This window comes from Dama dama, chromosome 24 (genome assembly GCF_033118175.1).
Source record: "Dama dama isolate Ldn47 chromosome 24, ASM3311817v1, whole genome shotgun sequence".
Classification (NCBI taxonomy): Eukaryota; Metazoa; Chordata; class Mammalia; order Artiodactyla; family Cervidae; genus Dama; species Dama dama.
Window position 1 is genome coordinate 10219515 of NC_083704.1, and position 23850 is coordinate 10243364.

The 23850-nt window shown below is 40.0% G+C and overlaps 1 protein-coding gene across 6 annotated transcripts in view; it reads left to right on the plus strand.

Annotated features, from left to right (window-relative positions):
• The window catches only part of RBMS3 (RNA binding motif single stranded interacting protein 3), a 780234-nt gene that overhangs the window by 462965 nt on the left and 293419 nt on the right, over positions 1-23850 (plus strand). For all 6 annotated transcript variants that reach the window (XM_061127661.1, XM_061127659.1, XM_061127657.1 and 3 more), the window contains exon 5: positions 18788-18945. In XM_061127661.1, coding sequence (XP_060983644.1) covers positions 18788-18945 — 158 coding nt within the window. The remainder of the gene's footprint in view (positions 1-18787; positions 18946-23850) is intronic.

Genomic DNA, 23850 nt, shown 5'->3' on the forward strand with positions numbered 1-23850 from the left:
TACTATACATTATATTGTTGCTCTTGTTCAGTCACTAGCTTGTGTCTGACCCTTGTGACCCTGTGGACGGCAACACGCTAGGCTCTCCTGTCCACCATCTCAGAGAGCTTGCTCAAACTCATGTCCATTAAATCAGCGAGGCCATCCAACCACCTCATCCTTTATCATCCCCTCCTCCTCCTACCTTCAGTCTTTCCCAGCATCAGGGTCTTTTCCACTGAGTTATCTCTCTGCATCAGGTGGCCAAAGTATTGGAGCTTCAGCTTCAGCATCAGTCTTTCCAGTGAAGATTCAAGGTTGATTTCCTTTAGGATTGACATAATGTGTGAGTGTGTGTGTATATATATGTATATATATATGGGCTTCCCTCATAGCTCAGTCAGTAAAGAATTTTAATTAAAGATTTTAATGCACACATACATTGGAATTTGGGGTGGAATAGTTGTGTCATTGGTGGTTGTCTCGTATCTTTAAAGAGCTGGGGCTCTGGAGTCACCGGCTTGGACTTGGACCTTGACTGTGGTGGCTGTATGCCTTTAGATCAGTCCTCTATCCACTGTTTACTCTTCTGCAAGATAGTGGTGACAGTAACACCCAGCTTGAAGGATAGAAGTGTTGGAGACAACACGGGGCGGGGCTTAAGACACTGCAGGTGCCTCCTGAGAGGCAGCTGTCATCACACCTGTTACCTGCTGCTCATCCTTGGCTCTGGTCTTTTGATATTATTGGGGTTTTGTTTAGCCTTTGCCACACTCTCTCTCTTCACTTCCAGTCGAAGATCTTTTCCTCAGCTCTACATTGTGTTAGGTGTTCCTTTCTATAATAATCACACTTCCCCTTTTCCTCTCTCTTCATACCAAGTATTGTTAAAATATAAATTGTCAATTACTATCATGAAAATGAAATGATGACAAAATCAAGATCTCCAGTTTTGGGGGTCTCTTCATGGATTGGTAGCTTTTGAATCAGAACTACTAAATCACTGATGTTTAAAAATCCTTGGCCATTCCGTACCATGAACACTATTTGTCAGCGTGTACAGGAACGGGTCTGTTGACCTGCTCGGGCTGCAGAGGAACATGGGGCTTGAACTCTTAGAGTCCTCTCACCTCATGAGCATGAGACTTGAGACTCGATGATTTCAGTGCCGGCTTCAGAATGAAGGAGACACAGAGACACAATGTCGTGGCAGGGCCAGTTGGTGGTAACCTGTCTAGATCTCTCCATTATCAGTTCAGTTCAGTCGCTCAGTCGTGTCCAGCTCTTGGAGCCCCACGGCCTGCAGCACACCAGGCCTCCCTGTCCGTCACTAACTCCCGAAGCTTGCTCAAACTCACATCCATCAGGTTGGTGATGCCATCTAACCATATCATCCTCTGCTGCCCCCTTCTCCTCCTGCCTTCGATCTTTCCCAGCATCGGCATCTTTTCCAATGAGTCAGTTCTTCACATCAGGTGGCCAAAGTATTGGGGCTTCAACTTCAGCATCAGTCCTTCCAAGGAATATTTAGAGATGATGAGACCCTCGTGTGTAGCACAGGGAACGCCACTTAATGCTCGCTGGTGGCCTAAACGGGAAGGACATCCAAAAGAGGGCAGATGTGTTTATGTGGCGCTGGTTCACGTCACTGTACAGCAGGAACTGAACAGAAGACTGTAAATCAGCTGTACTCCAGTATAAAATAATTTTTAAAAAAGAAGAAAATCGTTGGTTCCGTGTGCAGCCTCAGCACGCTCTCAGCATCCTGCCCGCTCTGGGTCCCGCCTACCTTCCAAGGGGGTTTTCTGCCCCCTCAGCTACTGTGTCCCAGCCGCCCTGGCCCCTCTCCTTGGGCGCAGGAGGCGCGTTCCTGCTGAGGAACTTGGCCTTTCTGCCTGCCTGGAAAATGTTTTGAATTCTATGAATTTTGTAATTTTTTCAGTTAATCTGATATGCACCATATGCAATCCTTTCTTTACGTAAATCTTATCCTAATTTTATTGTAAATTGTAATCTGCCATTGTGTTAAAGGTTCATAAGCAAACAATGGTGGAAAGGAAAAAGAAAAGTCAGAGGAAGCCATGATTCCTGTCCTTGCTGCCCTTCCTACCTATCTTCTTTGATTTCTGATTTCCTCTCTGCTAAAGCAGGCAGTTTTCACAGAAGAGCTATTAATAATAAGTGAAATGCCATTACCTTTAAATAGATGCATTTTGATTTAGTGTGCACCTTAATGTAAGTTTCTGAAATTGATCCAGCTACCTGTTCCCTCAAGTTAAGCTTAATTTTATTTTGTTTAAGCGTATAACAATTTTGTTTCTAATTTACTTAAGAAGAAAGTAGAGGCTGGCACTCCGTGAATGTGTGTAGCAGCTTAGATGGGAGAAAGATATAGATGTTAACCTCTGTGAAGTCTCATTTAATCCTCGTAATAAACCTATGAGAGAAGTATCTTTCTTTTAAATGGTAAGGAGACATTCAAGCAAGTGAACTCACTAGTCCATAATTAGAGAGTGTGTGTGTGTGTGTGTGTGTGTAATATAATGCGTACCTGTTTATGCATTTGAAACCAAATCAGCCTTGGAAATCCCTGATAACGTTTCATCATACGGCGTCTTTCTCACTGGAGCTTGTGGAAATATTTTTAAGTCTTCATGAATTTCCTATGGGAATTTATAAATCTGGGATTTTCCTTTCTATAACAACCTTTGAAATGATTATGAAAGCATATTTGAGGTCATCTGGTTGACCAGCTGATGCCACTGCCTATGTGTGTGTTTGTGTCTATAATTGCATGGTGCCAAGGAGACCTACTGTCACTGTCTGGGGCTAATGAGGAGAAAACGAGGCAGACGTAACAAATAAATGATGCTTTTAGGCCAAATGAAAACTGTTAGCCTGGCAAACCGTGCTCAGATGAAGGTTTCATAGCAATTTAAGTAGAGAAAAGTGATGGGAAAGCATGCTGTCACATGGCAAAAAAGCCCATGAACTTCAAAATACCTGCTGCAAGCAGGAACATGCTCACACAGCAAGTGGCAATTTAGATTTGGCAAAATGACATCCTCCATGATATCACATTAATGTTTTAATTAAATTGTAGTGGTCATGAAACTTTGCTTTTATGCCATTTTACTTTTTAAATGTGTTTCTTTTCTCTGTGCTTGGTCTTCATTGCAGTGCGTGCCTTCTCTAGCTGCAGCAGGTATGATGTTGTTACAGCATGTGGGATCTAGTTCCCTGACCAGGGGACTCGGGCCCCCTGCATTGGGAGTGTGAAGTCTTTGCCACTGGACCACCAAGGAAGTCCCACTTTTATGTAGTTTTAAATGCTCTTGGTTTATTATTTGTATTGGAGCTATAAACAGATAATATAGACATACATAATTGATTAAATATTTAAACATAAGTTTAAGTTCTTAATAAAAGTAAATCAACACTAGGAGTCTCATGTACATTTACATGAGATATATTATGATACATAGTGATAGATATGTAATAACAGTATATTTATGCCCTGTATATATGTTTTTTCCCAACTTTAAAGGGGTTTGTACCAGGGTGTCTCAAGTTTGACATAATAGATACTGTCATGCACAGAACATACTTTGGTGTTGAGGGCTTTCTTATATGTTACTGGGTACCAATAGCAGCTTCCTTTCTGCCATCATGGCAAATAAAAATGTTTCCATATATTGCCAGGTGTCTCCTGACAGGCAACATTGCCTCATTTCAAAATCAGTGATCTGTGCATAACTATAGCAACCACTGCCTCTCCCCCTGTTGTGTCTGGGGCTACAGACTCTCAACATCATCAGCTTTTTGTCTGCTGGTGAGGGTGGTGTATGTGTGGGCTACACTATGGGGTGAAAATCTGCCCGGGTCATGGAGAGATGGTGGTGTGGGAAAAGAATTATGTCTGCCTTTAAAGAGAATTTATCTGGCTCTTCTTTTATGCTCTATTGTTTCTAGAGACCAGAGATTCAATTTGAACCTCCATCTTCATTCTCTCTGTTCAATCTCCCACACAGACATTTTACTAAATCCTTTCCTTGGATAGCAGGATCTAGGAGTATACATATGATTCCAAAAGATAGGGGCTGTCCATGGTTTGTTAACTATAAGAGTCACATGGTATTAAGGGGAACAAATGCTGAATTGCACGTTTTTTGCTCTTTTTATCTTGAGAGAGTACAGTTTGAATGCAAGTCAAACAATATATCGTGCCTTCTGATTCTTGAGTAAGGTGAAGTGCTTACGAATATTTCTATTTTTGGATTTTATATATGTAGACTAATAGCTTGTTTATTTTACTTTTACAGTTGTCTTAGCTTTATTTTCAAATAATTTTAAGGTTACCAAAAAGTTACAAGAATCTCATAACACTTTCCACCTAGATTTTCCACATATTAAACATTTCCCGCTTTTACTTTATCATTTTCTCTAGAAATATATTTATATATATGTGTGTATATATATATGTAGCATTATTGTCATTCTAAGATATTTGACACTGAGTTACAGACTTGGTGCCCTGTTGTCCATAAACACTTCAGTGTACTTCTTAATAACAAAGACATTCATACCCAGTAAAATGATCAAAATCAGGAAATTAACACTGATACGCTAAAAATGTCTAAAGTCTCAATAGACTCCTTTATAATTAGGAAGCATTTTATCAGTGCAGGAGCCAGCGTTCAGTCCAGTGTGAGTCCTTACATGGACCCGTCACATCTTTTTATTTATTTATTTTTTTCTTTCTCTCTTTTTTTTATTTATTTTTTTTATTATTATTTTTTTTATTATTATTATTTTTTTTTTCCAGTGGGTTTTGTCATACATTGATATGAATCAGCCATGGATTTACATGTATTCCCAATCCCGATCCCCCCTCCCACCTCCCTCTCCACCCGATTCCTCTGGGTCTTCCCAGTGCACCAGGCCCCAGCACTTGTCTCGTGCATCCCTCCTGGGCTGGTGATCTGTTTCACCATAGATAGTATACATGCTGTTCTTTTGAAATATCCCACCCTCACATTCTCCCACAAAGTTCAAAAGTCTGTTCTGTATTTCTGTGTCTCTTTTTCTGTTCTGCATATAGGGTTATCGTTATCACCTTTCTAAATTCCATATACATGTGTCAGTATGCTGTAATGTTCTTTATCTTTCTGGCTTACTTCACTCTGTATAATGGGCTCCAGCTTCATCCATCTCATTAGGACTGGTTCAAATGAATTCTTTTTCATGGCTGAGTAATATTCCATGGTGTATATGTACCACAGCTTCCTTATCCATTCATCTGCTGATGGGCATCTAGGTTGCTTCCATGTCCTGGCTATTATAAACAGTGCTGCGATGAACATTGGGGTGCACGTGTCTCCTTCAGATCTGGTTTCCTCAGTGTGTATGCCCAGAAGTGGGATTGCTGGGTCATATGGCAGTTCTATTTCCAGTTTTTTAAGGAATCTCCACACTGTTTTCCATAGCGGCTGTACTAGTTTGCATTCCCACCAACAGTGTAAGAGGGTTCCCTTTTCTCCACACCCTGTCCAGCATTTATTGCTTGTAGACTTTTGGATAGCAGCCATCCTGACTGGCGTGTAATGGTACCTCATTGTGGTTTTGATTTGCATTTCTCTAATAATGAGTGATGTTGAGCATCTTTTCATGTGTTTGTTAGCCATCTGTATGTCTTCTTTGGAGAAATGTCTGTTTAATTCTTTGGCCCATTTTTTGATTGGGTCATTTATTTTTCTGGAATTGAGCTTCAGGAGTTGCTTGTATATTTTTGAGATTAATCCTTTGTCTGTTTCTTCATTTGCTATTATTTTCTCCCAATCTGAGGGCTGTCTTTTCACCTTACTTATAGTTTCCTTTGTAGTGCAAAAGCTTTTAAGTTTCATTAGGTCCCATTTGTTTAGTTTTGCTTTTATTTCCAATATTCTGGGAGGTGGGTCATAGAGGATCTTGCTGTGATTTATGTCGGAGAGTGTTTTGCCTATGTTCTCCTCTAGGAGTTTTATAGTTTCTGGTCTTACATTTAGATCTTTAATCCATTTTGAGTTTATTTTTGTGTATGGTGTTAGAAAGTGTTCTAGTTTCATTCTTTTACAAGTGGTTGACCAGTTTTCCCAGCACCACTTGTTAAAGAGGTTGTCTTTTTTCCATTGTATATCCTTGCCTCCTTTGTCAAAGATAAGGTGTCCATAGGTTCGTGGATTTATCTCTGGGCTTTCTATTCTGTTCCATTGATCTATATTTCTGTCTTTGTGCCAGTACCATACTGTCTTGATGACTGTGGCTTTGTAGTAGAGTCTGAAGTCAGGCAGGTTGATTCCTCCAGCTCCATTCTTCTTTCTCAAGATTACTTTGGCTATTCGAGGTTTTTTGTATTTCCATACAAATTGTGAAATTCTTTGGTCTAGTTCTGTGAAAAATACCGTTGGTAGCTTGATAGGGATTGCATTGAATCTATAGACTGCTTTGGGTAGAATAGCCATTTTGAGACTGAAGAAGAACCAGAGATTAAAGGACATCTTTTTAGTGTCCTTTAATCTCTGGTTCTTCTTCAGTCTTTCGTCATCTTGATTTTTTGTTTAAAGATTGCAGACCAGTTACTGTATATTGAATGTCTCTCAACTTACGTGTGCCTGATACTTTCCAGTGAGTCCGTTCAGGCCTGCAGTATTGGAGCAAAGACCACAGAGCACTCCTCTCCTTTGACGCATCACACGGGAGGGGGGGCGCATGGCGTCCACCCACTCCATGTTGGTGACAGAACCGATCGTAAGATGTTGTCTGAGAGGTATTGCCGTGGATAAGTTACCATTTTCCCCTTGTGATTAGTAACCTTTCAGGGGAAATTCTTTGAGATTTGGAGGGAAATTCTTTGGGATTGTGTACAGTTCCTGGTTCTCATCAAATTTTACTCACTCGCTTTGACATATTCTGATCATTCATGCCTAAGTCCATTATTACTATTATTGTCACCAAGTATTGATTTTATAATTCCAACATTGCTTTCATATTTATTAGTTTGCATTCTACTTTAAGGATCCCTTGTTTATTTAGTTATTCACTTACAAAAAGCCTCATGGAAGCACCCTGAGTGTGCCTCAAGAGGTGAACGGATAAAGAAGATGTGGTACATATATACAATGAGTATTACTCAGCTATAAAAGGAATGACACAATACCATTTGCAGAAACCTGGATGGACATAGAAATGGTCATCCCTAGTGAAGTAAGCCAGTTAGAGAAAGACAGATATCATATGATAATGCTTATATGTGGAATCTAAAATAAAATGACACAAATGAACTTATGTACAAAACATAAATAGGCCCACAGATACAGAAAACAAGCTTATGCTTATCAAAGGGGAGAGGAAAGGAGGGATAGAGTGAGGGTTTGCAGTTAACAGATACACAGCACCACATAAAAACAGATAACCAACAAGGGCCTGCTGTATAGGCTGAAGTGAAAGTCGCTCAGTCATGTCTGAGTCTTTGTGACCCCATGGACTATACACTCCATGGAATTCTCCAGGCTAGAATACTGGAATGTGTAGCCATTCCCTTCTTCAGGAGATCTCCCCAACCCAAGGATTGAACCCCGGTCTCCCGCATTGCAGGTGGATTCTTCACCACCTGAGCCACCAGGGAAACCCAAGAATACTGGAGTGGGTAGCCTATCCCTTCTCCAGCGGAACTTCCTGACCCAGGAATCGAACTGGGGTCTCCTGCATTGCAGGCGGATACTTTATCAGCTGAGCTATCAGGGAAGTCCACTGTATAGGTTTTATATATACACACACACACACATACATATATATACTACGTATATATTTGTTTACATATCTGAATCACTTTGCTCTACGCCTGAAACACAGCATTGTAAATCAACTATACTTCAATTAAAAGAAAAAAAAGAAGAGCCTCATAGATTCTAATTGATGGGTGAAATCCATTACTCATATTTTGCATATTTATTCTGGAATGTTTTAGAGACTCTAACAAGGGAAAGATAAACGATGCTATAAACCTGCTACTCCTTTCCCTCTCCTCTTCCGCACACAGTATGATCCAGCTCTGCAGTCCTGCCCAGGTATTAGTTAGGGTCGTCCAGCAGAAGCTTCCACCCTCTCAAAGGACGGGCACCTCTGCTGCCCCAGGGATGCACTGAAGTAGAGCTGGAGGAACGCAAGGCATTCTCTCCTTGGAGGCCTGGAGCATGTTATTGTTCTTCACTGTGCTGAGAATGCCAATGACTCTAAAGCTGGGGAGAAAAAGACTCTTAATGAGTTTCAGCATGTTAATGTACTGCAGGTTCCCAATTGTATGAATTTAAGAAGCTTAGCAATTCGGTATCTTCTGAATAATAGCATTTATTTTATACTCCAAATACTCCTGGGGAAGTCTGAATAGCATTGAAGCTTCTTTGGTGTAATAGCTTTGGTGGGCTAATTGACTTGAACAGTGGAATTGCTCCTTAAAAAAAAAAAAGCCACACAGTTTTGATTAATGAGCCTAGTAATAAATCATTAATCTTTTTAGCTCGTAAATGATAAGTACAGTGTTCTGTTTCCCCCTGCGATACATTTCTAGATTCTCCTGCTGATCCAGTGGCCACATTTTAAGAATCTCATCATCAGTTTAATATGTCCACCTCTATGTAATTTAATATAAGGTCTGGTAAGTTTGCACCCATGAGAAATGCAACGGGACAGATTCTAAATAGCAATAATTGCTGTTTTATGAACATGACTTACATTTAGTTCGTAACTCTCCTTCTACAATGTCCTAAATGCTTTTATTTCTATAATTACTCATAATTATAGAGAGAATAATGAGTTACAGAGTTTCTACTATGTGTCTGGAACTCCCCTAAATTTTTAGTATATTGTGTCATTGAATTCTCATGATAACTGTGTGAAGTTATTAGTTATTATTTCTATTTTACAGTTCAGGAAATTTGCTGAGAAATGATAACTAGTCACTGTGATAAAACTCAATGTCAGAATCACTGTGTCACTATCTGTTTACAGGTTATTCCTATTTAACATTTAGTCCTAAAGGTTTATACATAAAATTTTTTGTTAAAATTGAAATTTATAAATAGTTAAACCCACAGTGAAAATTTTGGTTGTCTTAGTGGTTAATATCTCCTAAGGGGCTATATATTTCAGGAATTAATTTTATGTTCATAATGTAGCTGAGACACCATTTATAAATAATTTAGACTGTCTAATCACCATATTGAGGAAAACAGAATTTCATGTTATGGAGAGTAGGAGTATAGGAGGCAGATGTCTCCATCCTTGGTTGCACTCATGTGTTCACTGACGGGAAATAGCTTTCTTATTGAGATTCAGTTGTACACTGTCCATAAGTCTGAGCTCTCTATGGCAGGCAGGGAACATGCCCATCATGTCTCTGTTGTCAGGATTTAGCTCAGTGACTGATGCAGACTAGACAGTTAAATGTTTGATGAGTGAGTGAATGAACAGTCAGTGTGTGTGTGTGTGTGTGTGTGTGTGTGTGTGCGCGCGCACGCGCGCACGCACAGTCCTATCTGACTCTGTGCGATCCCAAGGACTGTAGCCCACCAGGCTCCTCTGTCCATGGGCCTTCAGAATACTGGAGTGGGTTGCTATTTCCTTCTCCAGGGGACCTTCCCGATCCAGGGATTAAACCCAAGTCTCTTACATCTCCCACGTTGGCAGGCGGAGCCACCTGGGAAGCTGAACAGTCAATAGGAATGGTATAAAATATAAGAGGATGGTCTATTTGGTAAAGTGCCTTGAGTCAAGACATGTAAATCCACAAGTGGCTTTGGCTGGCATCAGTACTGTTGTTATAGCCACGCTTTCCGGGAAACAGACTCACTCAGGACAATGCAGATAGTGGAGTGCAGTTTATTACGCCGCTGGGCCCAAGGCAGAGTCTCCTCTTAGCCAAGGACCCCGTCCAGCATTTGTGAAAATCTTTTATCCCCCATGTGTACGTGTCTAAACCCACCACCTACCCCATGTGTACGTGTCCAAACAGTCAATAGTCAATAAGCCCGCAGTTACATTCCAACCAGTTAATAATCGATAAGCCTGTGACTACATCCTGATAAATACGAAAAAAAGTTTATGACCTGTCCGGAGACAGGGGTGATTACGGTATGCTTCCTCTTAGGCAATGAGTAGCCTGGATGTGATCTTCAAGATTCCCCTGTCTGGAGGGGGTCTTATCCTTCCATTGTCGTCCCCACAGGCACTAAGCAGAGAGTTCAGAGTCCGCTGGAGAGGCAGCCGAGCACGGCCAGCACGGACAGGCCTGAGATGGAGTCCAGGCCCTATGAATTCCTTCTTCACTGTGTCCCTGAGAGCCCCCAGTTCTCCAGGTGTGCTGGCCCGGAGCCCGGGATTCCTGCAGAACTGGGGGCAAACAGATTTCTGCGGGCTTTTTTCATCCATCTTCCAGGAAGTCTTGGGGGCATCCTTCTAACTCAGTGTTGAGTCACAGTAAGAATAAGACTGATCACTTTCCCACTGATATGTTTCAAGAAAATTGCAATTAATTTATGTGCCCAAAAAAAGCTGACATTGGTGACGGAAGTTAATAGTTTTCGAAAGTAAAATGGTTTATCTCCTTTGAACACTTACAACCCTCTGTGTACATCTTGCTTGCTGTTTTTCTACCAAGCTCATGATTTTAATACCAGAAATACAAGAAATGAAACAAGATGGTAGCATCCTGGTGACATCCTTCTCCCTGCACTGATAGTGATACATCAGTTTTCATGGTCAAACACATGCACAGATTTTCTGCATGGTAATCGGTAATATTAAGGATCACAGGCCACCACATGTTCTGCAGTCTTTTCAGGCTGTCTTCAGAAAGACTGGGATTAAATAAACCTAGGATATGCCGTCCTTCACTTAGACTGACAGGATTTACATGTACAGCTGAATTTGTTTTCTTAAAGTAGGTTCTGGTGTAGAACTGAAGGAATCCTCTTTCTCTGTTCCATGTGAAATGTGCATGGCTTTACAAAACCAGTTTCCTGTGAAATTGACATTGGACAATTTTGGAATAAAAGTAGATTTGAGCAAAACAGCAATGTAACAGCAACATCTCACAAACCAAGCTGTCATTTTTTCACTCCCTCTATAGAAAGCATATAGTTTTAAGATGCATCGTCATGTAGTAGGGGTTAGAAGAAAACTAGCCAGGTGTGTTTTTCATAGGGACTTGAGAAATTTTTCATTATGCCAGCCTTGAAAACAGAACTTAACTTTGGGTCTTTCTCAAACTTGTTCCCTCAGTAGGATGAAGGGATTTCCATTAATAGAAAGGTAAATTGTGCTTCCACTGAAGACCTGTAGGAATCTACCCAGTGCTGGCTTCTTCACCGTGATCCGTTAGAAGTTATGAACCAGCCCTTAAACACATTGCTTTTGTTGAAATCTCGGGTCTCTAAGTCAAATAGATTGGGATTTGAGTTATTGGATTTAACAACTGTGTGACCTTAGACAATTGCATATCTTCTTTTAACCTCAGCTTTCTCACGGAAAATAAGGGCTGAGGTGTCACTGACGCTGAGCACAGTGGGAATGGTTGCCCTGGAGTGGAATTCTTTATCCTTAACACCTTTACGCCTCACTCGACGACACATTTGTGTGTGCCCCCCACATGCCTGTGAGCCTCAGCAAGGCTCAGCTGTTGTGTTCTGGGCAGAAGACACAGAGATGGTTTGCATGTATTCTGTATGTGTGTGTGTTGTGATGATCATTCCAGAAGAAATGAACAGGGTGCTGTAGCAAATGGATGGCTACATCCATGCCCTTTCCAGAATTTCAGTTGTTTGAAGAAGAACCATTGTCATTGTCCACGAATCAGGTGATGTCATTATATTCTAAAACTCATGGCGTCGAAAACCCCGTTGGAGAGGTGAATGAGACTGAGGGAAAGGGGTGGAATTTGTTTACAATATTGAGTCTGTTTCTCTATAGTTTTGTTTCTGTTCTCATTCTTGACCATCAGGACTCTGAGTACAAAACCATACGTATTTGTGATACAACAGTACATTACAATAAAACTATAGAGAGACCTCAATATTGTAAAATGTTAATTTAGCGTTTTCTCACAGGAGAAGCCAGCCCATCAGGTGATACTGGGCTGAGTTCAGGAGGTCCTGTGGAGGGAGGTGTCACACAGAGCCAGGACCCCGCCTGGCCCAGGACCACAGGTAACTCCCACTCAGCCTCTGAGACCCAGGGCGCTCACTTAGCCCTTCACTGCCTGCCTCACCCCGAGGGCTGCTTTCAGCCAGCCCTGCCGTAGAGAGCAGCACGTGGCCCAGTGTTCAGGGTGTCCTGAGCCTTGGACACAATTTCTCATTCTCTGATGAGTGTGTTGTCCAGAGCTAACCCGTGTCCCCAGGTGAACTTGGGGATAAGAACTCCAATTGCCAACGCTGTGCTTACATGAAATCTGAAATAATGAAATTGTTCTTTGCAACATGCGTCCCTTAGGGAAATTGGTCTTATTGATTCTTCTTTTATGGAAATTGTTCTTATTGGTGCCTCAGGAGGAAAAACTGGTGGGTGCCCTGCTCTGACTCCATAGGTATGTGAGAGCAGGGGAAGAGAAATCGCCTTCTCACTCTAAGCAGAGGGAGAAGACAAGTGAAAATAGAGGGCAGCCGCCTTCATTGCTTAGCAAATAAGACAGAGGATACCTTTATTGGGCCCTATTTATGGGTGAAAGCCTACTTCTTAGTAGTCGTTCTTTACTTTCCCTTTAGCAGTCTTTGATGCATTAGATGCTTCTAGAGGAAGGGGAAGACTCTGGCTCTCTTTATACCTGGTCCAAGACCATGTTTTTGTGGCTAGGGAACAAAAAGTTCCTACTGTGAAGGTCAGGGCTGAGACTTCTCTCATTATTTATATGGCAAAACAGATTTGACAAAATTAACACATTGTATTAGTTAGGTACGTGTGTGTGTGTGTGTGTGTGAGAGAGAGAAGAGTTCTATTTCATGAAATCTGCCTGATTATGGAGGCTGACAAGTCTTAAGATCTGTGCTGGAGACCCAGTAAGAGCCAGTGTTTCAGTTTTGAGTTCAAAGGCAGGAAAGAAATAGTGTCCCAGCTTGAAGGTGGTCAAACTAAACTTGAGGGAGGGTCAGCCTTTTTCAGATCTTCAGTGATTGGATGAGGCCCACTCACATTAGAGAGAGTGATCTGTTTTACTCAGTAAACAAATTAGTTTAAATGTTAACAGCATTCAGGAAACACTGTCAGAGCTAGATTTAGAATAACGCCTGACCAATTCTCTGAGCATCCTGTAGCAAATGAAATCAGTCATCAGAGAAGTATGTCCCGAACGGCTGGTTCCCTCCAGATCTTGCTGAGAGGAGCTGGAACTCCTAGAGCCGTGCATCAAACAGGCTGATGATGTTGCTAGAAGGGTAAGAACATTTGTGTACAAAGTCAGTGTTAAACGAATTCTAAAACCTCTGATGTCTTTAAGGGCAGCTTGTTAATGCAAGAGGCTCTGACTCCAAGCTTTTGTTTTCGGGGAAAGGAAAAACATTTTGTTTTTATTATTATTAATTTTTAAGTTGCTGTAGCATTTAAAATAAGCTCTTCCATTAAAAAGTAATACCATCACAATATTTTAATTATCCTCCAATTAAAATACATTTTAAAGATAAGAAATTGCACCTTTGTTTCCGCATTGATTTTTCATTCTACTAGTGAGATCCATTGAATAGCAATGTTTATTGGCAATCCCAAGAGTTGGCGTACTGTAGTAGAAAGGGTACTATCTTGATCTTGATCTTGATCTTGATCAAGATCAAAAATATCACTTATGATGTCATTTATTCACTTACCTGCCATGTGTGTTTGGTATCCTTCTTAAAATATCAGAATCGATTTTCTCGTTTATAGAGTGATGATAATTAACTCTTGCCTATCTACTGCCTAAAAGTGTTAGAAAGGGCCATACAAAATAAAATAAATGCCCCCAAACACCTTAAATACTGTAAAACTCTGCTCCATTAAGGAATAATATCATTATCTGTAGTCTATATGACCATCCCCTTCATTGTGTTTAAAAATATTTAAAATTCTATGTTTGCTTTAGAGTTGTTTCAGACATCTTCAGGATATTTCAGGATATTTTGTCACCACTGCTCAGGACAATTCATTCTGAGACAATTTTGTCTACCTAACAGTTAAAAGTGACTGTTAATTGATTGTACATAATGCTGTGCTTTAAAAAAAAAAAAAAAACAACTTGATAGTATATAAAGTAGGCAAAGACTGGTAACTTAGTGTAATATATTATCATGGAAAAAATAGAAATATAGTCCCCTAAATTAGTGTTATAATTTGATCTACCAAATAGTACTTGTTCAAAATGAAATACATACAGAAATAGAGTAAGCATTTAAAACTTTGTATAACAATTTCACATTATCATGACATTTAATCCAAATGTAATTTTGATCTGTTGAATATGGCAATAAAAAACTGCAACTTGCATTTTGTGTCTTTTAATTTCATTCTATTAGCTTTGACAAATATAAATATTTTACAAATATCAGTTTGTGACAGGTTGGAAATAAAAATGGTTCCCACCACAGGTGGCTTGAGAAACTTTGCTCTAAAATCTCTAATGCCAATAACTACTTCCTGAATATTTGAATATAATTTCATCAAGCATGACTGTTAACAGATTGAGTGTTGAAATCTTGTTCAAAAGTTGTTACCTTTTCTAGAATTATGTATATATAATAGTTATGTTACGTATCCAACAAACAGAGACCCAGACATAATATTTGATCATGATATGAGTAATAATGTTGTCCTCTATTTGTCTTCATTTGCTAAGCTTCCTCAAAATGTTCTGAAGTTGTTCCAAACTACATTTAAAAAGTGAATGAATACCAATAAATCTAACACCAAAAATCCATGGAAAGTGAAGTCATGAAATGAATGTTTGCATATTCTTAAATAAAATGGTAAGGTCTCTGCTCCCATTAATAATGGGGCAGGTACCATTCTAACTTCTTCACAATCTTTTGACAAAGCTAAATAATAATAAATCAAGAAATCCCTATACAGATGAAAAGATACAGACAGACCAAATGGAGGAGTTACTTATGGTGACACGGTCAATTAAATGTAGTAGATGTATGAATTACAGTCATATACTTTTACAGATTACCCGCTGCAGAGGAGTCATTCAGTGATGATACGTGAGATGCCAACTAAGGCCAGGGACCCCCTTTCTTGGCAGCCTTAACTTTGTGTCTAAACTAAGTAATGAATATGCAAAAGTGAATAAAATAAGATATGCTGAGATATTCTTTTCTGTACTAATAGTTCTTTGAACTGCAAACTTCTACCTACCATTCTCTGGAGTTTACGGGGAAAGGCAGTATGAAGAATTGGGAAGGACATTAGACCAAGAATGAAGGGACAGGGGTTCTATTTCCAGCCCGTTACTAGTTAGCTGGGTGGCCTGGAGTAACTCATAAGCACTACTCCAGTCTCTATCTTCCCCCATCTGTTAAATGATCCGATTGGATGAAGTGCCCCTTGAGCTCCATTCTGGAGCTCAATGATCATGAAAAGTTAAAAACAGATTGGTAAAAGATTCTAGATTCTAGGTATCACACACATGAGTTATGCTTTTCTACAAATTTAAAAGACATAGTCTTTCAGGTTCAAAGAGCCAAAGTGCCAAAGAGCCTTTCAAAAGAAACTATCTGTTTACATAAATCTGATATATAAATAGTAAAAATATAGATGTATATATTATTTTAAAGTTCATTCTGTACAGAAATTAATTTCTATTGTCAACAAATATATTTGTTCAAGACTTGTATTTCAAAGGAGAGAATGAGTTAATGAATAACACTGCCCAACACTATAGTCTTTCTCTGAATACAAATCAAGGAATGACACTCTCTAATTCTGTACTGTCTCTATGAATGCAGATTAAGGATTGGCCTTGCTCTTTGAATTTGAATTCAGAAAGTGGCTTACTGGGCATTCTCTTGTGTACTAAGCTCTGTCTGTTTGTTGCACTCCATTTTGAGAAGGTGCAAGTAAATGAATCAGGATACACTGGTCTAATACTACTTGAAAGATGAAAAGATTGTACAGAATGCTGGTATAAGGGGATTGTTTGCTTATGGTTGTTTATCCTCATTTAGGACAAAGGGGTGCAGAACATCGGGCAAATTCCCACCCATTCCTGAGACTACCATATGTTGCAGTCTGCTCTCTGGGCTAAAGCAGGAACTCCCACTGGGACTTGAGTTGACCTGGAAGTGTAAGCCCCAAAAATCACACTATGAGAAAGTTATTCTTTTCTCAACTCTGATTCTTCCCAGGAAAAGAGACTCTGTCTGGTCCTAGTGTAGTCAATACCTCTCCTAATTACAGATCTCGTTTGTAACTAAGAGAAAGTCAATCACCAAGGTCAAAATCTTCTGTGAAGAAGCAATATCTAATATAATTTAACAACATTAATTTGTTACCAGTTTTGATAGTAACCTACTTATGCCAAGTGATCCTGGCCTTTTAGCTACACAGCAACATAATGTTGCCTTTTTAAATGGGTTTACTTAAGCCCAAAGGTATTTTGATGTAAAGAAAAGTGTTAAGTAAATAAAATCAGTACATGGCTGGCACATTTTCTAAGATGATATGCAAATGATTAAAGTGTTGATAACACTGGACTGGACTAGTGGAAAATGCACTAGATGGAAGATAGAAAACCTGACTAAATTTAATTTGAACCCTGTCACTAATTATCAAATTATCTTCAGGTAAGATGATGAAAAATTCGTGCCTCCATTTCCTCATTATCCAATAACTATGATGCTATTGGCTTACCTGCCTTTGGAAAGATGATATGAAGATTAAAATTAGAGGATGGGTAGTAAAATAATATAAAGGTGAAAGTTGTATGTGCATAGGCTTGTTATTATGTATCTGAAATACCACTTTTTTTAAATCACCTCCATTAGGGGGTGGGGATCATGTCACTTAGGAAAAAGTACTATCTCTATTTTCTCTCTAGGATCATACCATTAATTAGTGATGTGTGTGTGTGAGAAAGAGAGAAACTGACCACAGTTATACAGTTGCTCCATTTAAACTATATTCCCAAACGCTAAAGTTGTGTTGTAGTTTTTGATTGATTGCATATTTATTTTCAGAGATTTCCCTGGTGATCAAAAAGTTTGAAAACTAAACTGTGTTTCAAAAAGAACCTAATAATAGATCTTATTCATCTCAAAGCCTAATAAAAATATTATGACCTGCATGAATATTTAGAACTGCTAAACATAATGGAGTTTAGTGTCATGCCAAAATTGTTTCTTGACCTGTAATAGTAATTGGAATCTTGTTCATTGTGCTTAAAACCTCAAATTTCTACAGAAGATATCATCTCTTCACAACAGATATTTTTACTGTTATATAATCTCATTTGCTACAGACTTCAGAACTGCTTTTCCCATTGTGATTGTGTTTCTTGTTGTTTTAATTAAAATATAGTTCATTTAACTATCTGATCTACTTTGATATTAACTAATCACGTCAAGTTTTTGGCTGTGTGTTATTTTGAGACATATAACTGAGTTCCAACATATAAATTCAGCCTGTGAAATAGCAAATATTCCTGTACTTGGAAATAATGCTGGCAGGTTGTTTGATTTCCCATCCTATTAAAAAAGCTTATTTAAGCACTACTGCTTCATAATCTCATTCACGTGTAAATATTTAGTTGTGTTCTGTGGAAGTGAGTGCCACACTTGAGCGATCATCAGAGATCACCTGAAGGACTTGTCAAAACACACGTCATTTGGCCCACCCTCAAGTTTCTGCTCCTGGGGTGGGTCCTGAGAATTTACATTACTGGCAAGTTCCCAACTGATGCTGAGGCCGATGATAAACGATGTTCTAGGACCATACTTCTTTTCCCCCATTGATTCAGTGGAAAGCCATGTAGTAAGACAGGGAAACCCCCGAATTTGGGGGGTTTCAGCCCTGGCTTTGACGTTTACGACCTATGTATCTTAGACAAGCTATGGCTCAATTTTGTCCTCTCTAAAATAGTAGCAATTATATACACTTTGAATATTGAATGAAATAGTCTATATCAAGGATTTAAAACAATGCCTAGTGTATTGTGAAGGGCTTCCCAGGTAGCACCACTCGTCAAGAACCCGCCTGCCAATGCAGGAGATGTAAAAGATGTGGGTTGGATCCCTGGGTTGGGAAGATCCCATGGAGGAGGTCATGGCAACCCACTCCAGTATTCTTGCCTGGAGAATCCCACAGACAGAGGAGCCTGGCAGGCTATGGTCTATAGTGTCACAAAGAGTTGGACACGACTGAAGTTACTTAGCACACACGCACACACGACTATGAACACTCTCTAAATGCAACATTAATAACTAGTGGTGAAGGCAGTTAGACTGGTTATAGAACCACCAGTTAGTGGTCATAGAATATATGTGTTTACCTTTGTTCAATTACAATAAAAGTTCATTAGTCTTTTCTAAGGAAGGCTGGACAGAAAGCTTGGTTGTCACAGATGACATTGTTTCTATGAGAAGCATTTTGGCCCATCTTGGAATTCAGTGAAAAGAAACATGGCCCTTACTGAAAGAACTTGAGCAGAATGTTAGAGATTGGAATCTAGATGGCAATGTAAGGAAAATGTATCCATTTGTGCAGTGTTTCTCTATATTCAGAACTTACCGCATGTGTTTCTTTTTTCCCTTAGCAACAAGAGCAAGACCCAACAAACCTATACATCTCAAATCTCCCCATTTCGATGGATGAGCAGGAACTTGAGAATATGCTGAAACCCTTTGGACATGTCATTTCCACGAGAATACTAAGAGATGCTAATGGAGTCAGCAGAGGCGTTGGCTTTGCCAGGTAAAACACCTGCTCTTTCCTGAGTATTCACTTTTAATTCCATCCCTTTCTAGCATTAGAATAGTGCTGGAATGTAGAATATTCAAAGAGAAGTAGCTTATCAAACTGACTCTGTATCTTTGCTTTGAGTTAGAGAATTCCAATGCAACTATAAATATGTTGTTCCTGCTAAAATATGTACACAGAATGTTTATATCTGTCACACGTCATAATGAAATGCCTAACACTTTCCCAGTCCTCTCTATGCCTATAGATGAACAAAATCAGATGCTGTCAATCTCACTAAGGGTAATAAATGCTCAGAACCCCAAAGTCAAAGACCCCACGGGCTGAACAAAGCATCCACATGATTTAACATTGATTTCCAAAGAGCTAGATGGTAGAATTTCTCAGCCAGGGGAAGAGAGAAGATTCAGAAAAACAGGAATTGTTGGGAAGTCCCAAGGAACTCAGAAATCTAAGAGGAGGTGAAGAGGGCATTTGCATTTAAGAGGCCCTTGCTGCGAGCTTTTGATGTTTTAATCAAAACAAAAAAGAACAAATTGCACTTTTCTCATTGTTGGAAAAAGACGAGTAGTTTTCTTTTTAACTTTAAGGGAATGTTTACCAAAGGGGATCTCAGCCAGAAATGGAGTTAAAATGGTTGTACCTGCTGTGCCTTCATGAAAAAAAAAAAACAAAGTGAAGGAAGCTGCAGAGAGAAAGAAGCTGCTCAATGGCAAAGAAGAAAAGGAAAAGCTGTGTCTCCACGGTTGGGTGTGTTTATGTGTCTTCAGCGGACTCAACGTGAATGAACGGATGGATGTTACATGTCATCTGGAAGCCAGCCCTTTGCAGACAGGCACGTCTGCCTGTGGGGAACCCTGCCATCTCTCGGAAAAATCATCCCAAACCAAGTTCTGTGAACACACTTGGAAAGATAAGAAAACACAATTTTTAACTAATCTCTACCTTGACTTCCTGGAGGTCATGGCCCAAATCTTAATGTCTACACTATGTTCTACACATACTAGCCTGGGAGACCTCTACAAGATGTGTGTCTTATGATTTGAAGAGAAGACAGCAGAATCAAGAACATGTCCCAGACTTGAATATATTCATGAGGCATTCAAGTTTTCAGAACATTATTAACTGTTGATTTTAATGGTCAAAGCAGAGCTAATCAGACCACCTGGGTCTCTGAAATTGCCAATGTAGTCATTCTTGGAGACGGTACTGGCTGATCTTGGAGGCCTGGCACTGCAGGATTCAGTGAACGCCTGCCACGCTCCACTTCACACTGTGTATCCCTGCCAGCCCAAACCTCTCTCTAACAAATCAGTTTCTCCTTCATGTGTGGTGCTGCTGAGAAAGAAACGTTTCAAATTCATCAAGTGAACACCTTTTTCCAAGAAGGTCTATTTTTTTTTTAATTATTTTTAAGCAAAAGATTTTTGGTACAAAGTATGAAAATATTAGTTTGTTCAGACAGTCATAGCAGAATTTAACAGACTAGGTAGCTTTAAACAACAGACACATATTTTCTGTCAATTCTAGAGGCTAGAAGTTCAAGATCAAGGCAGCAGTAGGGTTTGGTTTCCTCTCTGCATTTTGTATCAATAGATGGTCTTCTTTTCCTGTATCTTCACACAGTCTGCCCTTTGTGTGTGTTCTGAGTCTCTTCTTGGCATCTTCCCATCAGTCAGATTGAACTGGGATCCACCCATTATATATACACAATTTATAATCCAGTCTCCTGGAATAAACCATAATGGAAAAGAACATTTAAGAAAGAATGTGTATATGTGTAAAACTAAGTCACTTTGCTGTGTAGCAGAGATTAATATAACAGTGTAAGCCAAGTATACTCCAAGTGAAGAATTAACTTAATATAAAAATGTTTATACACACACATGCACACACAACTTTATCCATCTCTTATTGATGGACACAGTTCTTTACATGACTTGGTCATCATAAAAATACTGCTATGAACGTGTGGGTGCATATGTCTTTTTGAAATACTGTTTTTGCTTTCTTCTGATGTACATGCATGAATGGGATTGCTGGATCACGTGGTATTTCTGTTTGTAGGTTTTGAGGACTTTGCATTCTGTTTTTCAGTGCGTGTACCAACTGACATGCCCGCAGTAGTGTGCAAGAGTTCCCTTTCCCCCACATCTTGCCAACATCTGATATTTGTGTTCTTTGATGATAGCCATTTTCACAGATGTGAGATAATATCACATTGTGATTTTGATTTAGAGCTCTCTGCTGACTTGTGACGTGGAGCATCTTTTCATTTGTTTGTTGGCCATTTCGACATCTTTTTGTAAAAAATGTCTATTCAGGACTTGTGTCCATTTTAAAATCTAGTAGTTCAGTTTTGGATATTGAGTTTTTTTTTTTATATATATTGAATTTGTATGTTTTGGATATTAAGCCCTTATCAGTCATACCAGTTGCAAATATTTTCTTCCATTCAGAAGGTTGTCTTTTTGTCAATGGTTTCCTTTCCTGTGTAAAATCTTTAAAGTTTAATTAGGCCCCGTCTGTTTATTTTGCTATTATTTTCTTGGTCTTAGAATTATCCACAAAAAAAAAAAAAAAATTTGCTGTGATTTACATCAGAGTATTCTGTCTATGTTTTCTTCTAGGACCTTTTTATGGCTTCTGGTCTTACATTTAGGTCTTTAATACACTTTGTATATGGTGTGAGAAATTTTTCTAATTTCATTTTTTTTTTACATGCAGCTGTTCAGGTTTCCCAACACAACTATAGGTGAATTGACCATTAGTGTGTGAATTTACTTCTGGGCTCTATTCTGCTGCACTGATCTATGTATCTGTTTTTATGCCAGTACCTCACTGTTTTGATTTCTGTAATTTTGTACTATAACCTAAAGTCAGGGAACATGATACCTTCCAGATCTATTCTTTATTCTCAAGATTGTTTTGGCTATTTGGGGTCTTTTATGCGTCCATAAAAAATTTTAAATTATCTGTCCTATTTCTGTGATAATTGTTATTGGTATTTTGATAGGGATTGCACCAAATCTGTAGATTGCCTTAGGATGCAGAGTGATTTTAACATTATTAATTATCTCCCAAGTTCTTTGATCATCTTTGCTAACATTACCTTGAATTCTTTCTCAGATAGATGTCCACTTAATTTTTCTTCTGGGTTTCATCTGTTCTTTCATTTGGAATATGTTCTTCCGTTGCCTTAAATTGCTATTTTATTTCTGTGTATCTGGTAGGTTGGTTGTGTTTTCCAACCTCGCAGGAGACATCTTGTGGGTGGTCTGCTTGTCATGTCTCGACCCAGTCCAGGTGATTGCCAGGCCCTGCCCTTTAGAGAGGCTGCTGATTGGCAGGGATGGGTCATGAGGTAGCTAGCAGCAGAACCCGATGGGACCCTGGGGCTAGTGCTGGCTTACTAATGGGTGAAGTCAGGGTCCAGGAACCCCAGGACTGGTGCCTGCCTACCAGTGAGTGAAAGAAAGTTAAAGTGTTAATCACTCAGTATGTCTGAATTTTTACGAGCCCATGGACTGTAGCCCACCAGCCTCCTCTGTCCATGGGATTTTCCGGGTAAGAATACTGGAGTGCGTTGTCATTTCCTCTTTCAGGGGATCTTCCTGACCCAGGGATCAAACCCACATCTGTCTTGTATGTCTACTACATTGGCAGCCGAGTTCTTTATCACTCGCGCCACCTGGGAAGCGGAAAGTAAAGCCAGGTCCCAGGGACAGTGTCATCTCCCCGGTGGGCAGAACCGTGTCCTGGGTCTGGCCATAGGGCCCAGGCGTGGTTTCTGAGAGAGCTTGCTGTGGGGTGTGGAGTGTCTTGAGGCTTGTTTTGGCCTGCTGGTCTGTGGGCCTGAAATGGTGCTGACCTGCTAATGGGTCGGTAAGTCCTGCCACAGCAGACGGCAGGGCTTTGTCAGTTGTCCTGGGACTGACGTCTGCCCTCTGATATGTCAGGCTGGATAGCAGAGTCCCTGGATGCAGGTTCTTAGGGATTCCAGGTCTAGTCCCTGTGTGTTGGTGTGAAGGACTGGGCCCCAGGATCTCTGGTAGACAGGGCTATGTCCAGGTGTGGCTGTGGGCTCAGAGGTTCTTGCAGCGCCCGTTTGCTGGTGGGTGGGGCTGGGTCCCATCCCAGTCAGTCGGGTTCCCAGTACTGGTGCCAACAGGCTGGTGAGTGGGGAGAGAGCTGAGTCCCAAGGCTAATATACTAGAGGGAGACTTCCACTATGGCACGTTCCAGCACCAGTGTTATTAAGGCATAAAGAGCTCCCAGCTTCTCCATCCACAGGGGGAGTCCCAGTTACCTCCTGTCTCTCCAGGGGACTCTCTAAGATCAGCGGGTGGGTCTGACTGAAGCTCCTTTCAAATGACTGCTTCCGCCCCGGTTCCTGGAGTGTGTGAAATTTTGTGTGCTCCCTTTAAGAGTGGATTCTCTATTTCCTGCAGCCGTTATGTAAAAGCAAGCCTCACTGGCCTTCAAACCCAGATGTTCTGTGGGCTCCAGCTTGGGGAGTCTAATGTAGGTTTCAGACCGCTTGCTCCTTGGGAAGAACTTTCATAGTTGTAATTACCCTCTTATTTATGGTTATCCATGCCCACGGATAACTATACCGTGGGCTTGACTATACTTGACTATACTTGACTAACTTGACTACCGTGACTCTGTCTCTCCTGTTTCATTCTGGTTCCTCCTTCTTCTTCTTTTTTTTTTTTTTGTTTGACTTTTTGAGTTAATTATTGTTTTATTATTATTATTCACATTTTATAATTATAGAAAAGATAAGGGCAAGAGAAGTTAAAATCCTATATAAAATCTTACAGAAGATAAGCAGGAGACCCTACCGATAGGTTCAGGTACAGATGAACAAAAGCCCATGTTCTCAAAACCACAGGG